At 42.0% G+C, this 25720-nt stretch overlaps 1 protein-coding gene across 6 annotated transcripts; it reads right to left on the bottom strand.

Moving 5' to 3' along the window:
• Window positions 1-2590: 2590 nt before the first annotated feature.
• Window positions 2591-25637, bottom strand: sh3bp2 (SH3-domain binding protein 2). Of its 6 annotated transcripts, none has more exons than XM_024431108.2 (13): window positions 24899-25637; window positions 15866-16005; window positions 15355-15457; window positions 11802-11919; window positions 7804-7871; window positions 7444-7529; window positions 7268-7339; window positions 6329-7010; window positions 6044-6164; window positions 4273-4328; window positions 3989-4064; window positions 3588-3647; window positions 2591-3455 (listed from the first exon to the last, which is right to left on the bottom strand). In XM_024431108.2, exons 2-13 carry the CDS (start codon window positions 15999-16001, stop codon window positions 3318-3320), a joined length of 1716 nt encoding a protein of 571 aa, XP_024286876.2. In that variant the 5' UTR covers window positions 16002-16005; window positions 24899-25637; the 3' UTR covers window positions 2591-3317. The 6 variants fall into 6 exon arrangements, with proteins under 6 accessions (XP_024286876.2, XP_024286875.2, XP_024286873.2 ...); XM_024431107.2 differs by lacking the exon at window positions 24899-25637 and adding an exon at window positions 21088-21178; XM_024431105.2 differs by lacking the exon at window positions 24899-25637 and adding an exon at window positions 20161-20486 and having other exon boundaries at window positions 6044-6161.
• Between the last annotated feature and the right edge of the window lie 83 nt (window positions 25638-25720).

Raw genomic sequence — 25720 nt, 5'->3', positions numbered from 1 at the left:
GTGAAAAATGTGCCAATGAGCAAGGCACTTAACCTTAATTGTTACTGTAAGTCCCTCTGCATAAGATAGTCTGCTGAAATCTCAAATGTGTGCTACTGAGTAATCTTCCTGCACCTTGCCTGTTCTTTAGTGACCTAGTAGTGCTGTACTGGTAAGACTGCTGAAGGCACTTTGGCTGCGTTTAGACAGGCAGCCCAATTCTGGTATTTTTTTCACACATTTTGTCTGTTGACCAATCAGGTCAGTTCTGAAAAATATCTGTTGTGAAAAGATCTCATGTGCTTTGGTCTAAAGACCAATTAGAGGGGAAAAGATCAGAATTGGTTTGCCTGTGTAAATGCAGCCTTTCAGTCCTAGATTCTGCAGGCACCCCAAAACTTAACTGTACAACTGTGCATCGTCATGGGGTCTCTCTCTATAATGACGAATCCATAATTTAGAGCAGTTTGCAAACGTAAACCCAGGATTTAGTGTTGTTTGCAGACTTTGATGTTTACATGTCAACACATATATTTACAATGTAGCAAACAAGTCAACTCAGGTTTAGTACTATAATAGTATGGATTGGAAAAGGATGTACTACCTAAGATTGAATAAACTGAAATGGTTGTGTGCACAATTCTTAATCAAGTTCATGATCACCTAACCCTAACAGTGATATATTTTTTTTACCAGAGAATTATGAGACATAACCAAAAGATCTGTAGTTTCAACATCAAATATAATTTTATTGAGTAATTTACCACTGTCAAAAAGCTTTAAAAATGTTCAATTTAATGGATTTTGACATATTAGATACTATAATTCTGGTAGTTCTGTCTCTAGACTGTGTTAATTCATTCACAATGATGGATCTTAGTAATCCTGCCTTCAGAAATTCTCATTTGCATTGGTTTTCGTCTTTGCTGTCTCCCATTTAATGAACTAGTTAAAGAACAGTGCACTAATATCCTGTGCTGCTAACGTGGTGATGCTGGTGGTGATATGGCTGTGGCAAAGTAGAGGAGGAGAGGAGAGGGAGAGAGAAGGAGAGCAGTATTTATTCTGGCTTCCTTGTCAAGGTCTGAAAGAGACGTCATATTATCTCAATTCTCCTCACTGAGTAAGATGTGAAAACATTGAATATTAATCACGATATCATTATGATTTATTTAGTATGCATGTTTAATGAACCAGCTCCTCTGATGCTTGTGTTGCTGCTGTAGCATTCCTTAAAGTGCAATTCTGCCACTTTTCAACCTCACATTCATTATCTCTGCACCAAACCAGTATCTATATATATTAAAACAGTGTGTTTCTATGACCTGTGGTTAAAATGATAAGGTACTAAAATTTGAACTTGTAAAATGGGCCGTAAAACACATCTTTCTTATAGTCCCTCTTTCTTCATCTTTTTAGGATTTAGAATTGCTATTTCCTGCCTTGATTCTAAATGTATGATGTTTATATTGTATTTATTGTATTATAATTATTTTCGCCTATGTAGAGCTTTGCGGTAACACTAATGAAAAGCGCTATACAAAATAAATGTATTATTGTTATATATATTTTTAGACGGTTGTCTGTGACATCACAGGGTAGGTTTAAAAGTTAGAAAAACAATGAGTGTCTAGCGAGAGTGAGAATTTTTTTACTTTATATATATTTTTCTACAAAACGTAGAAATGCACCGTTTTCACATGTGTAGACACTGGTATTGTGCTGGAGATGCGAGGGTGAAAAATTGTGGATTCGATTTTATCTGAGCTAATATCTGTCCATCACTATCAGTGAGTGTCCAGTGTGTGATTCTCTTGCACTTGTCCTCGTGGCTGGAGAATAACACACAGATGTGGCAAGATTACAACATAGAAATATATAGTAGCCATGATTTCCCCTAAAATACTCTCGACTGAAAAAAGTCTGATTGTAATTATGTGGATGTCATTTCAGTTCATTATTTTTTGTGACTTAAAGCTACAATATGTAACTTTTTGTGTGACTGACCAAATTCACATAGACATGAGAGTCATAGATCTTTCATTCTCATTGAAAGCAAGCCTAAGAAGCGGTAAATCTGTTTTATGTGCACTATTTCTATGCTTCCCGTTCTTAAGTTCCGTTTTTGCATATTTTACTTTTGGTTTTGTACACCAGCTTAAAATACAATATTTTTGTTTATGGTAAAGATAAATAACATAGTGCATCTTCAACATAAATGCAGTCACACTCAAGACTATTGCATGGGCATGGTTAAATGGTGCGTCACCAAACAGCGCCACCCAATGGAATATGTATCTGCCTTCTGCTGCTATCCATTCTAAAATATTTTTCTTATAATCAGAAATAATATATTTACAACTTTACAAAATCATTTTTACAATACATACAATTCTATACAGTGCAATACTACACGTGTGGGCAGTTTCATTTAAAGTGTGATTACATGATCATAGATAGCACTGGTTTTGTGCACCATATGTCACAGTTATCATTATGTAAGCATTGGAGGGAGGGAGGGAGGGAGGGAGGGAGGGAGGGAGGGAGGGAGGGAGGGAGGGAGGGAGGGAGGGAGGGAGGGAGGGAGGGAGGGAGGGAGGGAGGGAGGGAGGGAGGGAGGGATGGTGAAGTAAAGAGAGAAAGATTAAGGGACAGAGACAGGTAGAGAGAAAGAGACAGACAGAGAGGTAAAAGAGTAAATAGGGAGGTAGAGCGTTTGCGTTGTGGTCTGAATAATACATTTTTTCTGAAGATAATATGATACGTTTCATCAACTTGATTTGTAGAATAAGTTGGTCCTCAATGCATGATACATAAGCAGTGCTTAATATTCTGACATTCATGTGCATTCAACCCACAAATCTTAACATTTGCTTGCTCCAACATGTATTCTTCACAACACAACAGCAGTTCACCTGCCTGCTGCTATCAAGTGTAATGACAGACCTTTACAGCACTATTCCTGCAGTAGTCCTCACATAGTACAACTGTGTTCTGTAATCCTGTGGCACTCCAGTTGAGCATACAGGAATACCTATACAGCTCATTGCCCTCATTGTCACAGATGCCATATTTTCTTCAACAACTGCAACCATCTGCACTCGTTGCACCTCTGCCCATGCCAGGATATTCACCAGAACCGCTCCAACATTTACTCAGGCTCGGTTACAGAGATGCAACAATCTGCCTTGCTTTACAGTGGACACTGTGGTTGTGTTTCAGCCGTAGTAAGTTTCTACTGTAGTTCATTACAGTGGCAGAACCATGGAAGACGCCAATGAGGAGAGACTTCATATGAGCAGATGAGGCCGTGACCTCAGGACGGGGTCGTGGCAAGGTCACCTTGGCACGATGTAACCATATGGCTTCTGCAGACACAGAGAGCCGTGATTGGGTAGTGGGTGGCTATGGTAGTGCTCCACTAGGGCTGACAGGGAGGGAAATGTCATCTCTAACTCCAGGAACAGCCGGGAGTCCTAAACCATAAACAAACACAATGAAATGAACATCAAACAAGACAGAGATAGTACTGGAATCCTCCGTTGTAATATTGATTTTGTCAGACAATAGACCTGGTAGACAGAGAAGGTAAAGACAGTGGTTCTGACCTCCTCAAAGAGCCTGTAGTTTCTGGCCTTGCACACACTCACATCCCACACCACCAGCACCTGATTCAATGAGAACAAATGTACATTATTCACTAAACGCGTTTTCTTTCAATTATCACTGTGTGATGTGTGGTGAATGCATTGTTTATGCATCACAGCATGTGTTGGTGCGAAAAGCACCTGAAACCCTACCACATCAAAGAGTATCTAAACAATCCCCTCCTCACCACAACACCCCAGACTTTGCTGATAGCTACATTATTGAGGAAAGTGTATTCACTATGCCTGTGATATGTAGCTGTCCCACCTAGCTACCTTAAGATGAATGCATTAACAGTAAGTCACTCAGGATAAGAGCTACTGCTAAATGACTAAAATGTAAATGTAAATGCATGGTGTACCTTTGATGTTTTTGTTCCTGAGTTCCTGAAGCAGTAGAGACCGTCCTGCGGTGTTCTGGAGCTTTCCTTAAATAACCTGCAATTAAAGCACATTAATAATACATCAGTCAGACTGCAGTCAGATATGTGTTCTGCTCTTCTCTCATGAGAAAACAGAGACCTGATTTTCAGGAAGTGGTCGAGCACACAGTGATGAAACACTTGTGGGCGCTTAAGACCATTACACAAAAATGAACAGGGTGTTCAACAAAAATTCAGTACAGAAATAACTAAGTGTGTCTTACTTTTCAACACTGCTTGTTTCTGTTGTGTCCAGGAACACAGAATCTGGTAATTGCATCTGAGGTCAGGAACAATGTGTGAAAAGAAAACAACAACAGACACATTAGAAGGATAGAATTGCATCAGCAGGGCAAAACTATTCTATAGTACACTGATCAATGAGACTAATCTATTGTAAACTGAACAATGAGACTAATCTATTGTAAACTGATCAATGAGACTAATCTATAATACACTGATCAATGAGCTAATCTATAGTAAACGGATCAATGAGACTAATCTGTAGTCCACTGATCAATGAGATGAATCTGTAGTCCACTGATCAATGAGACTAATCTGTAGTCCACTGATCAATGAGACTAATCTGTAGTACACTGATCAATGAGACTAATCTATAGTACACTGATCAATGAGCTAATATATAGTAAACGGATCAATGAGACTAATCTGTAGTACACTGATCAAAGAGCCTAATCTGTAGTACACTGATCAATGAGACTAATCTATAGTGCACTGATCAATGAGCTAATTGTGGAAGGACCACCAGAGGGCAGGCTGGGCTCATGGATAGTAGCCCAACAAGGCATGGGAGAGAAGGTAACCAGAGGCAATTAAGCACAGCTGACGGTACTAATGACATACTCTCCTTCCCCTATAAGAGAGAGAATGGAACCAGCAGAGATGGGGGGGAAACTATCTCTGGAAGATGGCCACTGAGAGAGAGGAGTTATCCAGGAAGAACCACTAAGACGGTGACAATCCCGTGACTTTTTGTTGTAGTTTAAAGATAATCCTATTGTGTTCTTGTTTCATCTGGAGAAGAAGATGTATGTTTTTTCCTTAGAAGATTTTCATTGATTATGTTGGAGTGTTTGTGTTGACCAAATGCCCTCAATAGAGAACTGTGTTCAATCAAGAAAACCTACTCCTGACTCGTTTATTCCACCTTCCCGCTTTAGAGTGACGCCCAATTACTTGGTCCGCTCACATAATCTATAGTAAACAGATTAATGAGACTAATCTATAGTATTCTGATCAATGAGACTAATCTATAGTAAACTGATCAATGAGACTAATCTATAGTAAACTGATCAATGAGACTAATCTGTAGTCCACTGATCAATGAGACTAATCTATAGTAAACTGAACATGATTGTTTAATGAGACTATGGAATTGAGTAAACTGAGTAAATTTGACAACAAAACAATATACACAAAACCACACCACATAACGCAGGTGTTTTTCTCATAGCCTGTGTAAACTAGAGTTGTAGTCGATGGAGAACCTGGTGGCAGGTAGTCTAGCGGTTAAATCAAATCAAATGTATTTGTCACATACACATGGTTAGCAGATGTTAATGCGAGTGTAGCGAAATGCTTGTGCTTCTAGTTCCAACAATGCAGTAATAACCAACGAGTAATCTAACTAACAATTCCAAAACTGCTACCTTATACACACAAGTGTAAAGGGATAAAGAATATGTACATAAAGATTTATGAATGAGTGATGGTACAGAGCGGCATAGGCAAGATGCAGTAGATGGTATCGAGTACAGTATATACACATGAGATGAGTAATGTAGGGTACGTAAACAAAAGTGGCATAGTTAAGAGCGTTGGGCCAGTAATTGAAAGGTCGCTGGTTCGAATCGACTGGGTGAAAAATGTGTCTGTGCCCTTGAGCAATGTACTTAACCCTAGTCGTTCCGGTTAAAAGTGTCTACTAAATTACTTGTATGCAAAAATGTAAATGAGAATATAGAGGGTGCTTACATTCTCATAGTCTTCATCGGAGTCATAGTCAGTGTCCTTGGATGGATCCCTGCTCTTTCTTAAAGAGACGGGCACCTCGTCCACTGGGGTCCGGAAGCTTTGTCCATCTGGAGAAGATCTTCTGAGAAGAAAGAGGGGGTTTTAAACTGTGCTGCATTTGTGTGTTGTAAAATATAACAATCTTGAAATCAAATTATAGTTCAACAGAGCAAAAAGTAAAGTTTTCCTCTATGAAAGGAAACAGGGATTACCTGTATCTGTAGGAAACTGAAAGGAGACACTTACTGTGCTGACCCTCCAGGTGGTTTAGGCTTGGCCGCAGGACATGGAAGTTTGGGTACCAGGGGTGGTTTGTACAGTCCAGGCTTGGTGTGGTTCAGTGCTGGCAAGGCCTGTGGTGGGAGATCTGGAGCTGGTCTGGAGCTGAGGCAGTAGTTTGGCATGCCCGGAATGTGACTGGGTTTGTTGCCACGAAAACCCGGTGGACTAGGGCTGGAGTGCAGCACCATCTTCCTTTCCAGGTCGCTGCAGATGATCAGGGTGGCGGGAGACTGCATGGTCACTGGAACAGGGGGCATCCTGTCTTTATGCTTCCCCCCAGCTATGGTGGAGATTGACATCTGCCCCATCATTGCCTGCTTCTTTAGGTGGGCCATGGGAAGGGGAGGGGGGATCGGGCTCTTAGGACTCCATGCACTCCTCTCTGGGCTAGGCTTGAGGTGGATGGGGGGAGGTTGGGGGGCCTTATTTGGGATGTTCTTGTGTCCATGGTGGTTGTGGCTGACCTCACCGAGCTTGGGTGGAGGTAAGGGCGCTGGCGGTTTCTTTGGAAGGGGGCTGGTGGGGCTCCTGATGGGGCCGAGCACAGGAGGGGGGAGACCTTTGCAGAATCCTGACATGGACTCATGTATGAACTGGCATGGGACTGGAGGAGGTGGGTAGGATGGTGGTGGAACGGTTGGCCTTCCTTCAATAGCAGCATAATACGATAGTCAGAGACAGAAAAAAACAGGAAAACGGGCATTTGTAATACAGTAAATCACTGACAAAAATATGATTCTAAATTATTTCAGCATAGTTATCATTTAGCCATAAAAGATGGGGCCATTAGTTTGAATTGCGATGACATGCCCATCCCATCAAGGGCAGTTTATCACAGTTATAGCACCAGCCACATCAAAGACAGCATCAAACTCAAAGACATGTACTATTCTGTAGGCCTACCTGTAGGTGTTGGTGGGCTATCTGGTTTTTCATAGTCATCCTCATCGTCGTCTTCATCCTCTAACATGTAATCTAGACATGAAAATTACATCATTGTTAGTGCACAGAGTTAATTGTGTGAAACAAGTGTTGTGAAACTGAGCCATATTGCTTCAGAAGTGAGTAGTATGTCTTACTGCCTTCTGGGTCATCTGTGGTATGGGTTATGTCCATGGGGCGCTCGATCGATTCATAGAAGCTGTCTGCATCAGATTCGGAGTCACTATGGCAACAGAGTATTGTTATTGTCTACTAAGGACAAAGGGAGGACTAAATTAATCACCTTGCATTTAATAAATTCACTAATCATGTATTCATTGACTCCCATGCATACTTGTTATAACACAGCAAGAGCTTACACATTATATTAATCTAGAAGATAAAATCTACAGGCTCAGAAAGTCAATCAGAGCATGCAGCCAAACTGTCTACTATTTATCAGAAAAAGGAAGTAACCACAGATATGATTGTGTGAAGGAAGGGTTGTGTTGACTTACCTTGAAACATGTGAATCCCTTCTGTCATTGTAGTGATCAATTTCTTTCCGCAGATTTCGCATCCATTTCTTTCAGTAGACAAAAATAAATCAGTATTACATTGTGATTAATACATTTACATTTGACATTTTATTCATTTCACAGATGCTCTTATCCAGAGCAACTTACAGGAAGTAGTGAGTGCATACATTTCACTGTGTGTGTATATACACTATATAATCAAAAGTATGTGGACACCCCTTCAAATTAGTGGATTCGGCTATTTCAGCCAGATCAGTTGCTGAAAGGTGTATAAAATCGAGCACACAGCCATGCAATCCCCATAGACAAACATTGGTATTAGAATAGCCTCGCTGAAGAGCTCAGTGACTTTCAATGTGGCACCATCATTAGATGCCGCCTCAGTTCATCTAATTTCTGAACTGCTAGAGCTGCCCCCCGGACAACTGTAAGTGCTGTTATTGTGAAGTGGAAACATCTAGGAGCAACAACGGCTCAGCCGCAAAGTGGTAGGCCACACAAGCTCACACAAGGTCAACCTGTCCTCGGTTGTAACACTCACTACTGGGTTCCAAACTGCCTCTGGAAGCAGCGTCAGCACAACTGTCCTTCGGGAGCTCCATGAAATGGGTTTCCATGGCCAAGCAGCCATGGAATATATATAGTGATGACTCACGCTTCACCATCTGGCAATCCGACGGACAAATCTGTGTTTGGCGGACGCCAGGAGAACGCTACCTACCCCAATGCATAGTGCCAACTATAAAGTTTGGTGGAGGAGGAATAATGGTCTGGGGCTGTTTTCATGGTTCAGGCTAGGCCCCTTAGTTCTAGTGAAGGGAAATCTTTACGCTACAGTGTACAATGTCATTCAAAACAATTCTGCGCTTCCAACTTTGTGGCAACAGTTTGGGGAAGGCCCTTTCCTGTTTCAGCATGACAATGGCCACGTGCACAATTCAAGGTCCATACAGAAATGGTTTGTTAAGATCAGTGATGAATAACTTGACTTGCCTGATGAATAAATAACTTACCTCAACCCCATTGAAGGGGGGACCAACTCCATATTAATGCCCATTATTTGGAATGTTCGACTAGCAGCTGTTCACATACTTTTGGTCATGTAGTGTGTGTGTGTGTGTGTATATACAGTGGGGAGAACAAGTATTTGATACACTGCCGATTTTGCAGGTTTTCCTACTTACAAAGCATGTAGAGGTCTGTCATTTTTATCATAGGTACACTTAAACTGAGAGACGGAATCTAAAACAAAAATCCAGAAAATCACATTGTATGATTTTTAAGTAATTCATTTTAATTTTATTGCATGACATAACTATTTGATACATCAGAAAAGCAGAACTTAATATTTGGTACAGACACCTTTGTTTGCAATTACAGAGATCATACGTTTCCTGTAGTTCTTGACCAGGTTTGCACACACTGCAGCAGCAATTTTGGCCCACTCCTCCATACAGACCTTCTCCAGATCCTTCAGGTTTCGGGGCTGTCGCTGGGCAATACGGACTTCCAGCTCCCTCCAAAGATTTTCTATTGGGTTCAGGTCTGGAGACTGGCTAGGCCACTCCAGGACCTTGAGATGCTTCTTACGGAGCTACTCCTTAGTTGCCCTGGCTGTGTGTTTCGGGTCGTTGTCATGCCGGAAGACCCAGCCACGACCCATCTTCAATGCTCTTACTGAGGGAAGGAGGTTGTTGGCCAAGGTCTCGCAATACATGGCCCCATCCATCCTAACCTCAATACGGTGCAGTCGTCCTGTCCCCTTTGCAGAAAAGCATCCCCAAAGAATGATGTTTCCACCTCCATGCTTCACAGTTGGGATGGTGTTCTTGGAGTTGTACTCATCCTTCTTCTTCCTCCAAACACGGCGAGTGGAATTTAGACCAAAAAGCTCTATTTTTGTCTCATCAGACCACATGACCTTCTCCCATTCCTCCTCTGGATCATGCAGATGGTCATTGGCAAACTTCAGACGGGTCTGGACATGCGCTGGCTTGAGCAGGGGGACCTTGCGTGCGCTGCAGGATTTTAATCCATGATGGCGTAGTGTGTTACTAATGGTTTTCTTTGAGACTGTGGTCCCAGCTCTCTTCAGGTCCTTGACCAGGTCCTTCCATGTAGTTCTGGGCTGATCCCTCACCTTCCTCATGATCATTGATGCCCCCACGAGGTGAGATCTTGCATGGAGCCCCAGACCGAGGGTGATTGACCGTCATCTTGAACTTCTTCCATTTTCTAATAATTGCGCCAAAGGTTGTTGCCTTCTCACCAAGCTGCTTGCCTATTGTCCTGTAGCCCATCCCAGCCTTGTGCAGGTCTACAATTTTATCCCTGATGTCCTTACACAGCTCTCTGGTCTTGGCCATTGTGAAGAGGTTGGAGTCTGTTTGATTGAGTATGTGGACAGGTGTCTTTTATACAAGTAACGAGTTCAAACAGGTGCAGTTGATACAGGTAACGAGTGGAGAACAGGAGGGCTTCTTAAAGAAAAACTGGTCTGTGAGAGCCGGAATTCTTACTGGTTGGTAGGTGATCAAATACTTATGTCATGCAATAAAATGAAAATGAATTACTTAAAAATCATAAAATGTGATTTTCTGGATTTTTGTTTTAGATTCCGTCTCTCACAGATGAAGTGTACCTATAATTAAAATTACAGACCTCTACATGCTTTGTAAGTAGGAAACACTGCCAAAATTTTGCAGGTTATCAAATACTTGTTCTCCCCACTGTATATATATATATATATATATATATATATATACACACACACACACACACACACACACACACACACATACATATATATTCAGTACCAGTCAAAAGTTTGAACACATTACTTATTCAAGGCTTTTAAGTCTAATTTTTACTCTTTTCTAGATTGTAGAATAATAGTGAAGACGTCAAAACTATGAAATAACACATATGGGGAATCATGTAGAAAGCAAAAAAGCGTTAAACAAATCTAAATATATTTTAGATTCTTCAAAGTACTTGGCAGTTGTAACCAAAAAAAATACAATTTGGACTCATCAGACCCCAGGACAGATTTCCATTGTCCATTGCTCGTGTTCTTTGGGCCAAGTCTCTTCTTATTATTGGTGTCCTTTAGTAGTGGTTTCTTTGCAGCAATTTGACCATGAAGGCCTGATTCTCGCAGTCTCCTCTGAACAGTTGATGTTGCGATGTGCCTGTTACTTGAACTCTGTGAAGTATTTATTTGGGCTGCAATCTGAGGTGCAATTAACTCTAATGAACTTATTCTCTACAGCAGAGGTAACTCTGGGTCTTCCATTCCTGTGGCGGTCCTCATGAGAGAGCGCTTGATGGTTTTCGCGACTGCACTTGAAGAAACTTTCAAAGTTCTTGACATTCTCCCGATTGACTGACCTTCATGTCTTAAAGTAAATGATGTTGTTTCTCGTTGCTTATTTGAGCTGTTTTTGACATAATATATACTTGGTCTTTTACCAAATAGGGCTATCTTTTGTATACCACCCCTACCTTGTCACAACACAACTGATTGGCTCCAAAGCATTAAGAAGGAAAGAAATTCCACAAATTAACTTTTAACAAGGCACACCTTAATTTAAATGCATTCCAGGTGACTACCTCATGAAGCTGGTTGAGAGAATGCCAAGAGTGTGAAAGCTGTCATCAAGGCAAAGGGTGTCTACTTTGAAGAATCTCAAATCTCAAATATATTTTGATTTGTTTAACACTTTTTTGGTTACTACATGATTCTATGTGTTATTTCATAGTTTTGATGTCTTCACTATTATTCTACAATGTGGAAAATAATACAAATAAAGAAAACCCTTGAATGAGTAGGTGTGTCCAAACTTTTGACTGGTGTATACACACACACACACACACACATACACACATATATATATATATATGTGTAAATAATTAATTATATATGTACTGTTACTAGGAATGTGAGAGGTTCTTAATCTGTATGTAGTGCCCCTCACCCTTCTCTCATCCTCACTGGCTGCTGAGAAGTACCAGGTACGGTGCTTCTTACTGAAGTGGACAATTTTGAAGGGAAACACGTTACTGGAGGTGGTCTCTTCTGCTGCCCTCATCACCCTGCCAACGAGAGGAATAGAAACTGAAACCACACATTAAAGAACACTACATAAGTAGCTTACATTTATGAAACAAATAGAGTATACACTGAGTGCTCAAAACATTAAGAACACCTGCTCTTTCCATGACAGACTGACCAGGTGAATCCAGGTGAAAGCTATGATCTCTTATTGATGTAATTTGTTAAATCCACTTCAATCAGTGTAGATGAAGGGGAAGAGACAGGTTAAAGATGGTTTCTTAAGCCTTGAGACAACTGAGACATGGATTGTGTAAGTGTGCCGTTCAGAGAGTGAATGGGCAAGACAAAAGATTTAAGTGCCTTTGAATGAGGTATGGTAGTAGGTGCCAGCCTGTTTGTGTAAAGAACTGCAACGCTGCTCCATTTTTCATGTTCAATAGTTTCCCGTGTGTATAAATAATGGTTCACCACCCAAAGGGCATCCAGCAAACTTGACAACTGTGGGACGCATCGGAGTGGGGGGGCTGCAACTCAATATTAGAAAGGTGTTCTTAATGTTTTGTACACTCAGGGTATATACATAAAGTACAAGCCCCCTCACTCTGACCAATCCAATTTTCACATTTTGTCGGTGAAACCTTCTGGCAACTGTGTCATTGGTATTACCGTTTTCATCACATAATTGCTGTAATAACATATCATGCCTCCTATGTCACATACAGTATGCTGTGTGAGCTGAATAGGCCTGGCCATGTTTCAGTGTGCTAGAGCTGCACAGCTGTATTAAAGCTCTATTTATACTCAGCCTCAGCAGGGAGAGGAGACTCCAGACATGTAATTACACAGTTACACAGTTACCACCATGGAATTGCAGCATACCTCTATAGGGAAGGACTCGTTAGAGGAAGGAACTCAATGAAAACACCACAGGGTATGATAGAGCCTACTTCAATAGCCACTGTAACTTTCCAAATGTCAAACAAATATGGAAAAGAGATGGTTGAACATTGCCGTCTCCATTATTGGCTTGTGACTTGATGTATGAATTGATATGACGAGTGTTTGGTAATCGTAAGCAAAACCTCTAAAACCTTTATAGAGATGATCTCATTCAGCAGGAAGTGGAACATCAAGAGTCCAGTAAGTGTGTGGGTAGAGTCCAGTGAGTGTGTGGGTAGAGTCCAGTGAGTGTGTGAGTAGAGTCCAGTGAGTATGTGGGTAGAGTCCAGTAAGTGTGTGGGTAGAGTCCAGTGAGTGTGTGGGTAGAGTCCAGTGAGTGTGTGGGTAGAGTCCAGTGAGTGTGTGGGTAGAGTCCAGTGAGTGTGTGGGTAGAGTCCAGTGAGTGTGTGGGTAGAGTCCAGTGAGTGTGTGGGTAGAGTCCAGTGAGTGTGTGGGTAGAGTCCAGTGAGTGTGTGGGTAGAGTCCAGTAGTCCAGTGTGTGGGGGTCCAGAGTCCAGTGAGTGTGTGGGTAGAGTCCAGTGAGTGTGTGGGTAGAGTCCAGTGAGTGTGTGGGTAGAGTCCAGTGAGTGTGTGGGTAGAGTCCAGTGAGTGTGTGGGTAGAGTCCAGTGAGTGTGTGGGTAGAGTCCAGTGAGTGTGTGAGTAGAGTCCAGTGAGTATGTGGGTAGAGTCCAGTAAGTGTGTGGGTAGAGTCCAGTGAGTGTGTGTGGGTAGAGTCCAGTGAGTATGTGGGTAGAGTCCAGTAAGTGTGTGGGTAGAGTCCAGTGAGTATGTGGGTAGAGTCCAGTAAGTGTGTGGGTAGAGTCCAGTAAGTGTGTGGGTGTGTGGGTAGAGTCCATTAAGTATGTGGGTAGAGTCCAGTAAGTGTGTGGGTAGAGTCCAGTGAGTGTGTGGGTAGGGTCCAGTGAGTATGTGGGTAGAGTCCAGTAAGTGTGTGGGTAGAGTCCAGTAAGTGTGTGGGTAGAGTCCAGTGAGTGTGTGGGTAGAGTCCAGTAAGTGTGTGGGTAGAGTTCAGTAAGTGTGTGGGTAGAGTCCAGTGAGTATGTTGGTAGAGTCCAGTGAGTGTGTGGGTAGAGTCCAGTAAGTGTGTGGGTAGAGTCCAGTGAGTGTGTGGGTAGAGTCCAGTAAGTGTGTGGGTAGAGTCCAGTAAGTGTGTGGGTAGGGTAGAGTCCAGTGAGTGTGTGGGTAGAGTCCAGTGAGTATGTGGGTAGAGTCCAGTAAGTGTGTGGGTAGAGTCCAGTAAGTGTGTGGGTAGAGTCCAGTAAGTGTGTGGGTAGAGTCCAGTAAGTGTGTGGGTAGAGTCCAGTAAGTGTGCATAGAGCCGGTGCAACAGAGTCAGTGCAAATAAAAAGTGGGTCAATGCAAATACTCAGGGTAACCATGTGATTAACTGTTCAGCAGTCTTATGGCTTGGGGGTAGAAGCTGTTCAGGAACCTTTTGGTCCCAGACGTGGTGCTCCAGTCTATGACCTGGGTGGCTGTAGTCTTTTAAAATTCTTACGGCCTTCCTCTGACACCGCCTTGTATAGAGGTCCTGGATGGCAGGGAGCCCAGTGATGTAGCGCCTTGAGGTCTGATGCCAAGCAGTTGCCATACCAAGCAGTGATGCAGCCAGTCAAGATGCTCTCAATGGTGCAGCTGTAGAACTTTTGTAGGATCTGAGGACCCATGCCAAATCTTTTCAGCCTCTTGAGGGGGAAGAGATGTTGTCGTGCCCTCTTCACGACTGTGTTGGTGTGTTTGGACCATGATAGGACCTTAGTGATGTGGACACCGAAGAACTTGAAGCTCTAGGCCCGCTCCACTACAGCCCTATCGATGTGAATGGGGACATGCTCGGCCCCTAGTTCACGATCAGCTCCTTTGTCTTGCTGACGTTGAGGGAGAGGTTGTTGTCCTGGCACCACTGCCAGGTCTCTGACCTCCTCCCTATAGGCTGTCTCATCGTCGTCGGTGATCAGGCCTACCACCGTTGTGTCCTCTGCAAACTTAATGATGGTTTTGGAGTCGTGCGTAGCCACGCAGTCAAAGGGTAAACAGGGAGTACAGGAAAGGACTAAGCACGCACCCATGGGGGGCCCCCGTGTTGAGGGTCAGCGTTGTGGATGTGTTGTTGCTTACCCTCGCCACCTGGGGTGTCGGCCTGTCATGAAGTCCAGGATCCAGTGGCAGAGGGAGGTGTTCAGTCCCAGGGTCCTTCGCTTAGTTATGAGCTTGGAGGGCACTATGATATTGAATGCTGAGCTATAGTCAATGAACAGCATTCTCACGTAGGTGTTCCTTTTGTCCAGGTGGGAAAGAACAGCACATTGAGAAATGCTTTCATTGCCAGCAGACTTTCTCATCTCATCAGGATTTCTCAGCATAACAAACTAATTGCAACTGACAATACCAGCTGTATTTAAACATTAATAATCATATGTAGGCCTATGTGAGAATGCCAACATGTTTTGCCGAGCCTATTCAAATTCATGTACTTCTGTGCATAAAGACGGACACAATAGTGAACACTGACCTGTTGTAGCCATTGAGAGAGAAAGCTCCTTGCGGTGCAGGACTGGTGCTGCTCTTGAAGTAATACACACATCCCTTGTGGATGATTAAGTAGCGAAGAGGCCCTGTAAGATTGCAGAAGGAAAGAAAACACAAAGAAAGGTCTCACAAATAAGCCAGGCGTAAAAGCAAATATGTTCTTCCTAATTTGATGAATCTCCAACCCTGCTCCAGGACTGGTGAAATAAACGTTGTGTTGAGATGAAAGTATGCAATGCCACTCATCTCAGACCTTTGAAAGAATCCCTTGGTACAGTAAACATTAATGAGCCATGTAATGTATGTATGTATGTATGTATGTATGTATGTATGTATGTATGTATGTATGTATGTATGTATGTATGTATGTATGTATGTATGTATGTATGTATGTATGTATGTATGTATGTATGTATGTATGTATGTATGTATGTATGTATGTATGTAATGTTTGTATGCATGCATGTAATGTTATGTACTGTAGGGCTACTCACACTTCATAAGGCTGAACTGGCTCCCTCCTTTCTTGTGCACATACCCAGAGTGGCACACACCCCCTGGCATGGTGAGCAGGTTCTGGGCCCCGATGGCCCTCATGGGGATGGGCCAGGAGATCTCTGCTGAAGTCATGTTTCTGAGGGTACAAAGAGGGAGAAATAACACATCATACACCACAGTACATATCACAGGGCTGGTAGTGGGCTGAACGTATGGGTTCGTATATGTTCATCGAAATTGACATTTCTGAGATGCAACGCTAAATTATTCTCTCAGCAGCTGCATTGTTCAATAAGACCACAGTGAACTCTGAATCTGATTGTACAAAAACAGCAACACATCATGAGCAAGAAGCACTTGAAGACTTGAGGATTCAGACCATATCAACATAATAAAATAAACATATCATCACGGCTCAGTCCTAGAAAACATCTTACATATCCTGACCCAGCAACTTTCTCTCCACTTCAAACTCACAAGACAGCAAACATTTCACTGCAATTTGTATTCATTAAGTTCCATCAACCATGACACCACATCAATCCTACATAGATATAGAAACAAAGAAACAAGCACCCCAGCCAATAGGTCTGCCACCCAATCTAAACCATAGTCATAATGCCTGGGAAACGTGACCCATCAGCAGCTTACCTCTTGCTCATTCGTCTCCTGAGGGTCTGAACTGCTGAGCTCTCCCTGAGGAGATCCATCAATAAACCCAATGAGAGAACCACACCACTCTGACTCTGTTAACTTCTAAATCAGACTGAGACAGAGAGAGGGCGTGCTAAGGCAGACTCAGAGAGACACACACCACACTCTCCTCTAAATCTCTAAAACCCTAATACAGACGGAAAACCTGCAGTCTCAAATCTTGACCCTGAACCGGACAAACGGACAGGAAACTAGACGTTTCCCCTGGAATGTGCCTCATGCCCTTTCAGAGCTGTTGATTGCACCCTGTGTTGTGTGCTTCCTGCCTTGCCGCCCACTGTGCCTTCCTTGCCTTTCCTTGCCCTGACGATGGCTGCCTGCCTTCTGGGAGGGAGTACAGGGAAACCAGCAGCCTCCAGACCCTCAAGGACAAATATACTAGCAAGGGAGCACCAGAGGAGGGGAGAGGGGCTTCCGTTGACATCCAAGGGACGGAGAGGGTGCAGGGGCGCAAGATCTGACTGTTAGATAAGGATGGAAATGAGGCATGGGTAATCTGCATCTCTCCCCAGAGTCAGTCAGGGGTAATCTGCATCTCTCCCAGAGTCAGTCAGGGGTAATTTAACTCTCTACAGGAGGAAACAGCCAGGCAGGGAGATTCAATAAGGATGCAGGAATGTAGTTTAGTCTGATTCGTGGATTAGGCCGGAGAAGAAAAGTATGAACTATTTCTGCAACTGCTTTCATGTTTAAATGTGTTCATGCAACGTATCTTAAGCATCTAAATTGAACTGTGACGAGGCAAGCAGATTGACGTTGGACTCAGTTGGGTGGACTCAGTTGGGTGGCTTGGTAATTTCTGACCTGTTTGTGGCCTCTGCTTCAAGGGGACTTGAAAGGACAACGGCAGCAATTATCTGTCCTGCAGCCACCTTTTGATGTTTGTGTTGTTTCCACTGGGAAGCAATAACTGCTGTTCAAAAGGCATGCATGGTGTGGGACCTACGGACAGATTCATTCCACCAACCTAACTGCATGTTCTGGCTATTTTTGGTGTTGGGATACTTGTGGTTGTAAAGGGGAAAGAGAGATTAAATTAGGAACTTTACTCTCTGATTAACAATGGAGGACTGCATGAACAGAATGGTCTCTTTGTGTGAAGAATAATTTCCATTACACCTAACTCATTGCAGTTAACCACATCTTATATATAATAAGTGAAGAAATGCATTATCAGAGCTATGGCGTATTACAATATTCAGATGTATTTGTCGTCAGTAATAATCAACAAAACAAACTTAATAAAAGGGATACTTTAGCATGCTAGCAGATACCCATAGACTTCCAGTCAATGCGCTAACACTAGTAAGCATTGGCTCGCAAAACTACCTTTGACTTCCTTCATACTGGACACAGATACATAAAAATGGTTCATCTGACTCTGGGGAAAAATCTCAAAGTATCCCTTTATAGGGTCCAAATCCACAGTCACCCTGAATGGGTTCTGAACTCTCTAACCGCACTGCTTAGTGAGACAGAGATGCTAATTAGGATTAGAGAACTCTTTTTTTGCCAGGAACTCAGATGTAAACAGGAGTGGCAAGTATAAAATACCAGGTAATTATTCAAACCTACTTCCTACTGCTGCCTGGAACAATCTACCGGCAAACTACTCAACACAACCCATGTTTCTAGAGGAAAAACTAAATGAAACTGTTTTTCAAAAATACAGTGTGAATGATTCACAGTGTGCTCTCACCCATGCAACTATGATTTAGCCCTTTTCATGAAAGTGTTTGGTAGGCTTTACACTACTCCTTCCTTCCTGATCTACACATTAAAATGAAACAACCACAAAGGTGTTGGGAAAACACATTCTCTGAATGACTACTCAGCATAACAGGGACAGCGAGCGAAAGATCAGCATCATTAGCTGTATCATAACCTTTGACATACATTTCCCATCACAATATTGCCAAGTTCAACCTCATGATTATATCTCTTGATTTGCAGATGTCTGCTCAGTTGTTAGTGAAAAAACTAATAGCAGCTGGTTCCACCACAGTCAGAAGAACGTTGATGAGCATAGTCTCACAGGTGTACAACACTCACAGCTGTTGGACAGTCTAAAGGTGTGGGCCTTCTCCACAGAGGAAGTGGAGTAAGCAAGGCCATGTAGGGAACATGACGAGTTTCTGTTCTAAAGGATCCAATGAAGGTGTTTTTATCTCAATATCAAATCATTTCTGGGTAACTATTAAGTACTTTACTGTGATTGTTTTCAAATAAAACGGTCAAAAAGAAACTAAAATATAAACAATAATATTGCTAGGACCGTCTGGGAATGTTCTGAGTGGGGAGGGGAAAACAGAAAAAAATGCTGTTATTGGCAGAGGTTTGGAACTCTTTCTTATTGGTGAGGACACCAGGCAGGCCTGAAATTCCATCCCACCAAAACAGGTTGAACTTTCAGGCGGTCTTTTCAAAACAGGTCTTACACTAAAAGGGCATTATCATCATTTTCACAGTATTATTCCAACCTCATAGTGTGGAAATATATATAAAACAAAGGACAATTACATTGACAACACTGGGCCTTTAAAAATAAAATAATTCACAGGTGAATGGGTTTCTGTTCCCCTGGTCAACAAAGTTTCAGACTAAACATAGTATGTGCATTTCTTTCAGCATTCACTCATGGTAGGCCACCCTGTAGCAGCAACAACCTCATTCTGCTTTTTGGGGGAGCTTGGCTTTCCCCTGCATCACTTCCTGTCACCTAATATGAGCATGGCCTCTCTACAGGAAGTAGACAGGACTTCACACAGTTGAATAATATGAGGAAAGAAAGAGGGAGGCAGTGCGTGCCCAGAATAATAAATACTGTAGAAAAGCATCAACATGACAAAACAAGCACCAGCTCCTCTCATTAGAGATTCAGGACTAAGAGCTTTAGTTTATATTTAGAACTAAGAACTTTAGTTTAGATTCAGGACTAAGAGCTTTAGTTTAGATTCAGGACTAAGAGCTTTAGTTTAGATTCAGGACTAAGAGCTTTAGTTTAGATTCAGGACTAAGAGCTTTAGTTTAGATTCAGGACTAAGAGCTTTAGTTTAGATTCAGGACTAAGAGCTTTAGTTTAGATTCAGGACTAAGAGCTTTAGTTTAGATTCAGGACTAAGAGCTTTAGTTTAGATTCTGGACTAAGAGCTTTAGTTTAGGGGATGCGTCCCTTTTACTTTCCTGAATATGTTCATCACAATCAGAGTAACACAGTGATCAAGTAAAAGTGTGTGTTCACGAATGGGAGTGCCCTTGAGCGCAAATTAGTTTCCTGTTAACAGGATTTTCAATATGACTGTATTTAAACAGTTGCAAACACCTTTGCTTTATAACTCCCAATAAAATAAGCTGTCCAGCAGTTCAATTGATGACATATCAGTGTTTGTTGACCATCATACAGTCATTGGTGAGAAAGATTGATAGTTGAAACCATGATAGCCATCCTCTTCCACACTGGTAGGGCTACTTGTCATGAATGATCTCACTGGCACCTGACTTCAAGTCTTTCTCTTTCACTGCATCACCAAATATACAAAAACTGAGTAAGTAGGAAAGTCTTATGCCTCACACTTACATGAAATCCCGTTCCCAACACATTCTCACGCTGGGCTTGCTCCCAATGGCAAACGACTTCTTTTTTCTCACTGACACAGCCATGGGTGGTGCAAGGCAGTCTTCGCTACCATGTTATTTCCGACAGGTTGAGCAGACAGACGGACGTACAGAAGACAGGGACAGACAGACAGAGTGTGCTACTGTACTGATAAATAGAGATAGATACTCCTGGTAGAGCCTGGTGGGGCTGTCCGTCTGAGGTGCTGCCTGAATGCTGAGACCCAGCGGCACATTTCCGGAGGGCCTCGTCTTGCGGCCCACTATCCACATTGGCTGACGTGACTGAGAAGCTACTTCCTGCTCTCTGAGGCGGAGCGGCTGATTGGACGACGCCCTCATACATTCAGCCTCTCAGCCCACAGGGCCACAGACAGTGTGCTGGCTGTTGGAGGGACTTTCCACCCCCCAGTACCATGGAACAATGAAAAGGGTCACACCGTCACGGACAAATATCCCGAGTGCCACTATGACCTATAGGCAGAACACCATGTATTCTACATTCTACATGTATTCTGTATTCTACAATGTGCATCCAAATCACGTGCATCTGAGAGTAATACAGTATATCAACCATGTGTAATACATAAAAAATGGTTATTACACATTAATACCACAAACTACTTTCTTACTTTCTAGTGTCCTTTGATCAACATCCTATGTGTAGACCAAATATCAAAGCTTGCTAAAGGACATAGCTGGTAGTACAGGAGGTTAGCGTATGGTATTAGCATGGCCTCTCATAAGTGATCCATGAGTACTAAACAATAACAATTCACAGATTTGAAATATACAGCACAAGGAAAAACCCTGTTCATAGATCTATCCATTAAACAGACTATTAACACTATCAGCAGCTAAATTATGTTTATTTGAATATTGTGCTTACCCATTGAGTCCTGCAGAAGTAAACTGCTCTCTCTTCTTAACATCAATGATTTGCAGTGAACACAAGGCCACTTCCTGCACTTATTTAGAACCATCAAGTACACTGGTACCCTCCCATTTACAACTTGAAGGCTAAGCATGTACACAAGCCAGAACACTTGAAACAACTTGTCACGCCCATGTCTTTAGATCATTTATTAAATATAATTTAGTCCAAGCTTCATGCGCCATTGAAGAGAAATACGCACAGCATCAACTTCTCTTCAAATGTAGATAAGTGCTCCACATTTGGATACATTAGATTAAAAATCAAATGCTGTGATAGGCCTATACTCTAATTAAGCTATTCAAAAGAAAATATGGGTGCCATGGTACTTTTTCTATTGTACTTTGCTTTTAGAAATGTCATGTTTAAGTTTGTTACTTTTTATTCTATTTCTTACTCTGTAAGTGTCCTTTGGTATCTTGAAAGGCGTAAACAAAATGTATTATTATTTATTATACAATCAAGTTCATTTGGTGCGGTCGTTCTTTTGTCACCAAACTCCACAAACAACTATGACCTTTGAAGTCAACTATCTAATTTGATATATCAACTTTTTTCATATTAGATAAGATATTGTAATGGCATTCAGAGGTGGAAGAAGGATCGGACCAAAGCGCAGCGTGGTAAGTGTTCATGATGATTTATTCAAAACGAACTGAACACTGAAATACAAAACAATAAACGATGTGAACAAAACGAAAATCGAAACAGTACCGTGTGTCCCAAACACTTACACGGAAACAAACACCCACAAACCAAAAGTGAAATCCAGGCTACCTAAGTATGATTCTCAATCAGAGACAACTAACGACACCTGCCTCTGATTGAGAACCATACTAGGCCGAACACAAAAACCAACATCGAAAAACAAACATAGACTACACACCCCAACTCACACCCTGACCATACTAAAACAAAGAATAAAACAACAGAACTATGGTCAGAACGTGACAGATATAGTCTAGCTAAGTCAGGGATGGGAAACTTTGATGGGGCGGGGGCCACAAAATATGTGAACTCATCATGAGGGGCCGCAGTGGCTTGCGGGTCTGCATACCCACACATGCAATCAGAGCCGGACCTTTTAGAGAATTTCCTGCAATTCTACACATTTTGCAATGGGGCGTAGAGAAAATGTTGTACTTTTATAACGCAAGATGGAATCATATCAACACATTTTACCATGGGGCGAAGAGAAGATTTGGCAATTTTATGAATTATTTCATGCAGTTCTACTCGTTTGGACATGGGGCGGAGAGAAAAATGTTCAGTTTTAAAGCCTGCCATCCTACACATTTTGCCATAGAGTGGAGAGAAATGTTTGCAGTTTGTTTTATAACATATCTAAGTGAGAGTGACTAACAAAATCAATGGGGCCCCGGGTCGGTAATTCCACCATGATTACTACAAGTTTAGATAGCTGGCTAGACTAATTTACCAATCTAAAAAATAATTGCTGACATGGGCTGTCAGTGACTGACAAGATAAAAACTGCTGATGCACAATCAAATAAAAAAATTGTATCTTGTGAATTCTACTATTCCAACTCTCAACAGTAAGTTGAGACCTCGACTGAATTCCTAAAAAATGTCCTAGTCCAATCAAAACTGAAGGCAACCTGAACAACAGAATGAAGACCCCCAGTCAGCTGTCCCCATACAGTGGGTATCATGAGTATTTGTGCGACAAAGTGTGATTGAAATGGATTTAGTTGTGATTTTTTTGTTATTGAGCTACACAAAATACTCAAATGTCAAAGTGAAAAGAAAATTCTACAAAAGTTAACAAATTAATAAAAATGTAATAACTAAAATATAGTTGTTGCAAAAGTATTCAACCTTTCGTTTAGGCAAAAGCCTAATCTAGTTCAGGAGTAACATTTAGCTTAACAAATCACATAAGTGACATGGGCTGACTGTCCATTTTGAATGAGTACCCCTTGCTCTGTCTCCCATACATACAAAATCTGTTAAGGTTTTGTATGTATGGGAGACAGAGCAAGGGGTACCCTGAGGGGTATCCTGCAAAGCAAGCTAGATCTACACAAGGGTTTCTGAAGCTAACCAACTTCAGTTAACTTCACATTCCAGGTTAGGCTTCATCCGTACTATGACGGAGGATATTGCTAATCTGCCTGCTGCTAACTCTAGCAGCCGTGTAACTGTGCGTACATGGCTAGTCGAACGCTGACTCTTCATTGAGACAATGCTGAAACATCAATCCATGGGCGAGTCAGTGACACATTTTAATTTATGCCGATATCTAAATGAAAGAAAAGTTATCTTGCAAATTCAGCAGAAGTGTTTACATTGTGTGAAGTTTAAAATGCATTCTGTCATTAATAAATGTGTGATATATTTTTACATGACTATTTTTTAACACAAAACATAATTTGATTAATAAAATATTTAATAAGTCGTCTTCTTCAAATGAAGGGGATGATGACGCAATATTTGGAATCTGATTTAATTGGTCCTCAACTCACAGCCAAGTCATTTCATTCAGGGTATGTGGAGTTAGCTGTAAGTTTGCCTGTCCCGGAGCAGGTTAGTTCTGAAGGATTCGTTGCCATAGAAATGTATCTGTCTAAAAGGTCAGTCACTTTCTTATGACCGGTTATCCCGAGTTACTCAGAGTTGACCAAAGTTACCTCGCTAACTAGGGCAGCTTTTCGAAAGCCTCAAAGAAGGGCAGTATTGGTAGATGGGTAACAATAACAAATCAGACAATGAATATCTCTTTAAGCATAGTCAAATTAATAATGATGCTGTGGATGATGTACTAAACCACCCAGACACCACAAAGGCAGTCATCATTCTTAACTGAGTTGCAGAATAGGAAGGAAACTGCTCAGAAATGTCACCATGAGGTCATTGGTGATTTTAAAACAGCTACAGAGTTCAATGGCTGTGAAGGGAATTAACTGAGGATGGATCAACAACATTGTAGTTACTCCACAATAATGACCTAAATGACAGAGTGAAAAAATATATATAAAATATTCCAAAACATGCATTCTGTATGCAACAAGGCACTGAAGTAAACATTTTGGCCTAAATGCAAAGCCTTATATTTGGGGCAATCCAACACAACACTTCACTGAGTAACTGCCTCCGTATTTTCAAGCATGGTGGTGGCTGCATCATGGTATGGGTATGCTTGACATCGGCAAAGCCTGGGGAGTTTTTCAGAATAAAAAGATACACCAAGCACAGGCAAAATCCTAGAGGAAAACCTGATTCAGTCTGCTTTACACCAGACACTGGGAGAGGAATTAAAATAACCTACAACACAAGGCCAAATCTACACCGGAGTTGCTTACCAAGAAGACAGCTAATTTCCAGAGTGGCCAAGTCACAGTTTTGACATAAATCTATGTCAAGACTTAAATTGCTGTCTAGCCATGATCCCCAACACCTTGACAGAGCTTAAAGAATTTTGAAAAGAATAATGGGCAAATCTTGCAGAATCCAGGTGTGCAATAATCACAGTTAAATTAATTTCAATCCCTCTTTGGAGCAACAAAATGTGATCAAAATACTTATGACACCCACTGTATATGGCAGTAGCATTGCTGTTACTATCTCCCCCATTTGCTTTTAGTAGTTGTCTGAGACAACGCTGAGAGAAAGCTGCTTGTGAAAGTGAAAGAGGGTGAGACTCACCATGGTGACTCCCGCTAGAACAGAACAGGAGCACTAGCATGGAAAACAGATTAATGTGCATCACGTCACCAGACAGACCTGAGAGGAACTACATGGACTACCTTGTCAGTTGGGCAACTTCCAGGTTGTGTTGTCTTTAACAGCCGATGCGTCCTAGTGTAGTTTGTGTATCACTGACTGACTGACTTCTCCTGGTGGCTTTTTACACCCCCTGACAATCAAACCACACAAGCCAATCATCCACGCCCACCAAGACACATTGAAAGTCTCACTGGGGAGAGTTGGGAAACAGAAATGCCACTGAAATAAGGAAGAAAAAACATAATGGGAGACAGTCTACACACACAAAATACTTAACAAAATGTTTCTTCTTAACTGTCAGTTAGGAAGAGAAAGTGACTTGCATTGCTCTTTAGTTCATGTTCTAGATCCCAGGCCACCGCACAGACAAGGCTTAAAATGTTGTCGGTTTTTACTTCCAAAATCTCAGGTGTACACAATCACAAACCAAACTCAGTCCCAGCGATAATATCCATGCTACTGGAGGATTGTCCAAGATAGTCACTGCCACCACCCTTTGTCGGTTGCTCATCTGCCGTTGGTTCCTCCTTTTGTTGAGAATCATTTGGCAGTCGCTCCTCTTCGTCCGTTGTCATCAAGCGTGTACTTGCCTAGTTAAATAAACGTTAAATATATATATATATTTTACGTCTGTGGCACCCAGCCCGTGGTCCGGTCCAGTGCAGGCGACAGAGGGGGGAGAGGAAAACATGTATGAGCAAGGAGCCATTCTGAACAGACGTATTCAACCGCACATGTTTGGTCCCTCTCTGGCTGCAAGGTAATCGGCGGCTGGGTGTGACGTGATCCAGGTGACGGTTGAGGCTGTGGCGGCAGCAGTTCAGCGGTAGTCCTACTGTAGG

Source organism: Oncorhynchus tshawytscha, linkage group LG09 (assembly GCF_018296145.1).
Source record: "Oncorhynchus tshawytscha isolate Ot180627B linkage group LG09, Otsh_v2.0, whole genome shotgun sequence".
Taxonomy (NCBI): Eukaryota; Metazoa; Chordata; class Actinopteri; order Salmoniformes; family Salmonidae; genus Oncorhynchus; species Oncorhynchus tshawytscha.
Note: the sequence above shows the minus strand (reverse complement) of the source record. Positions and strands in the feature narration are given on the sequence as shown.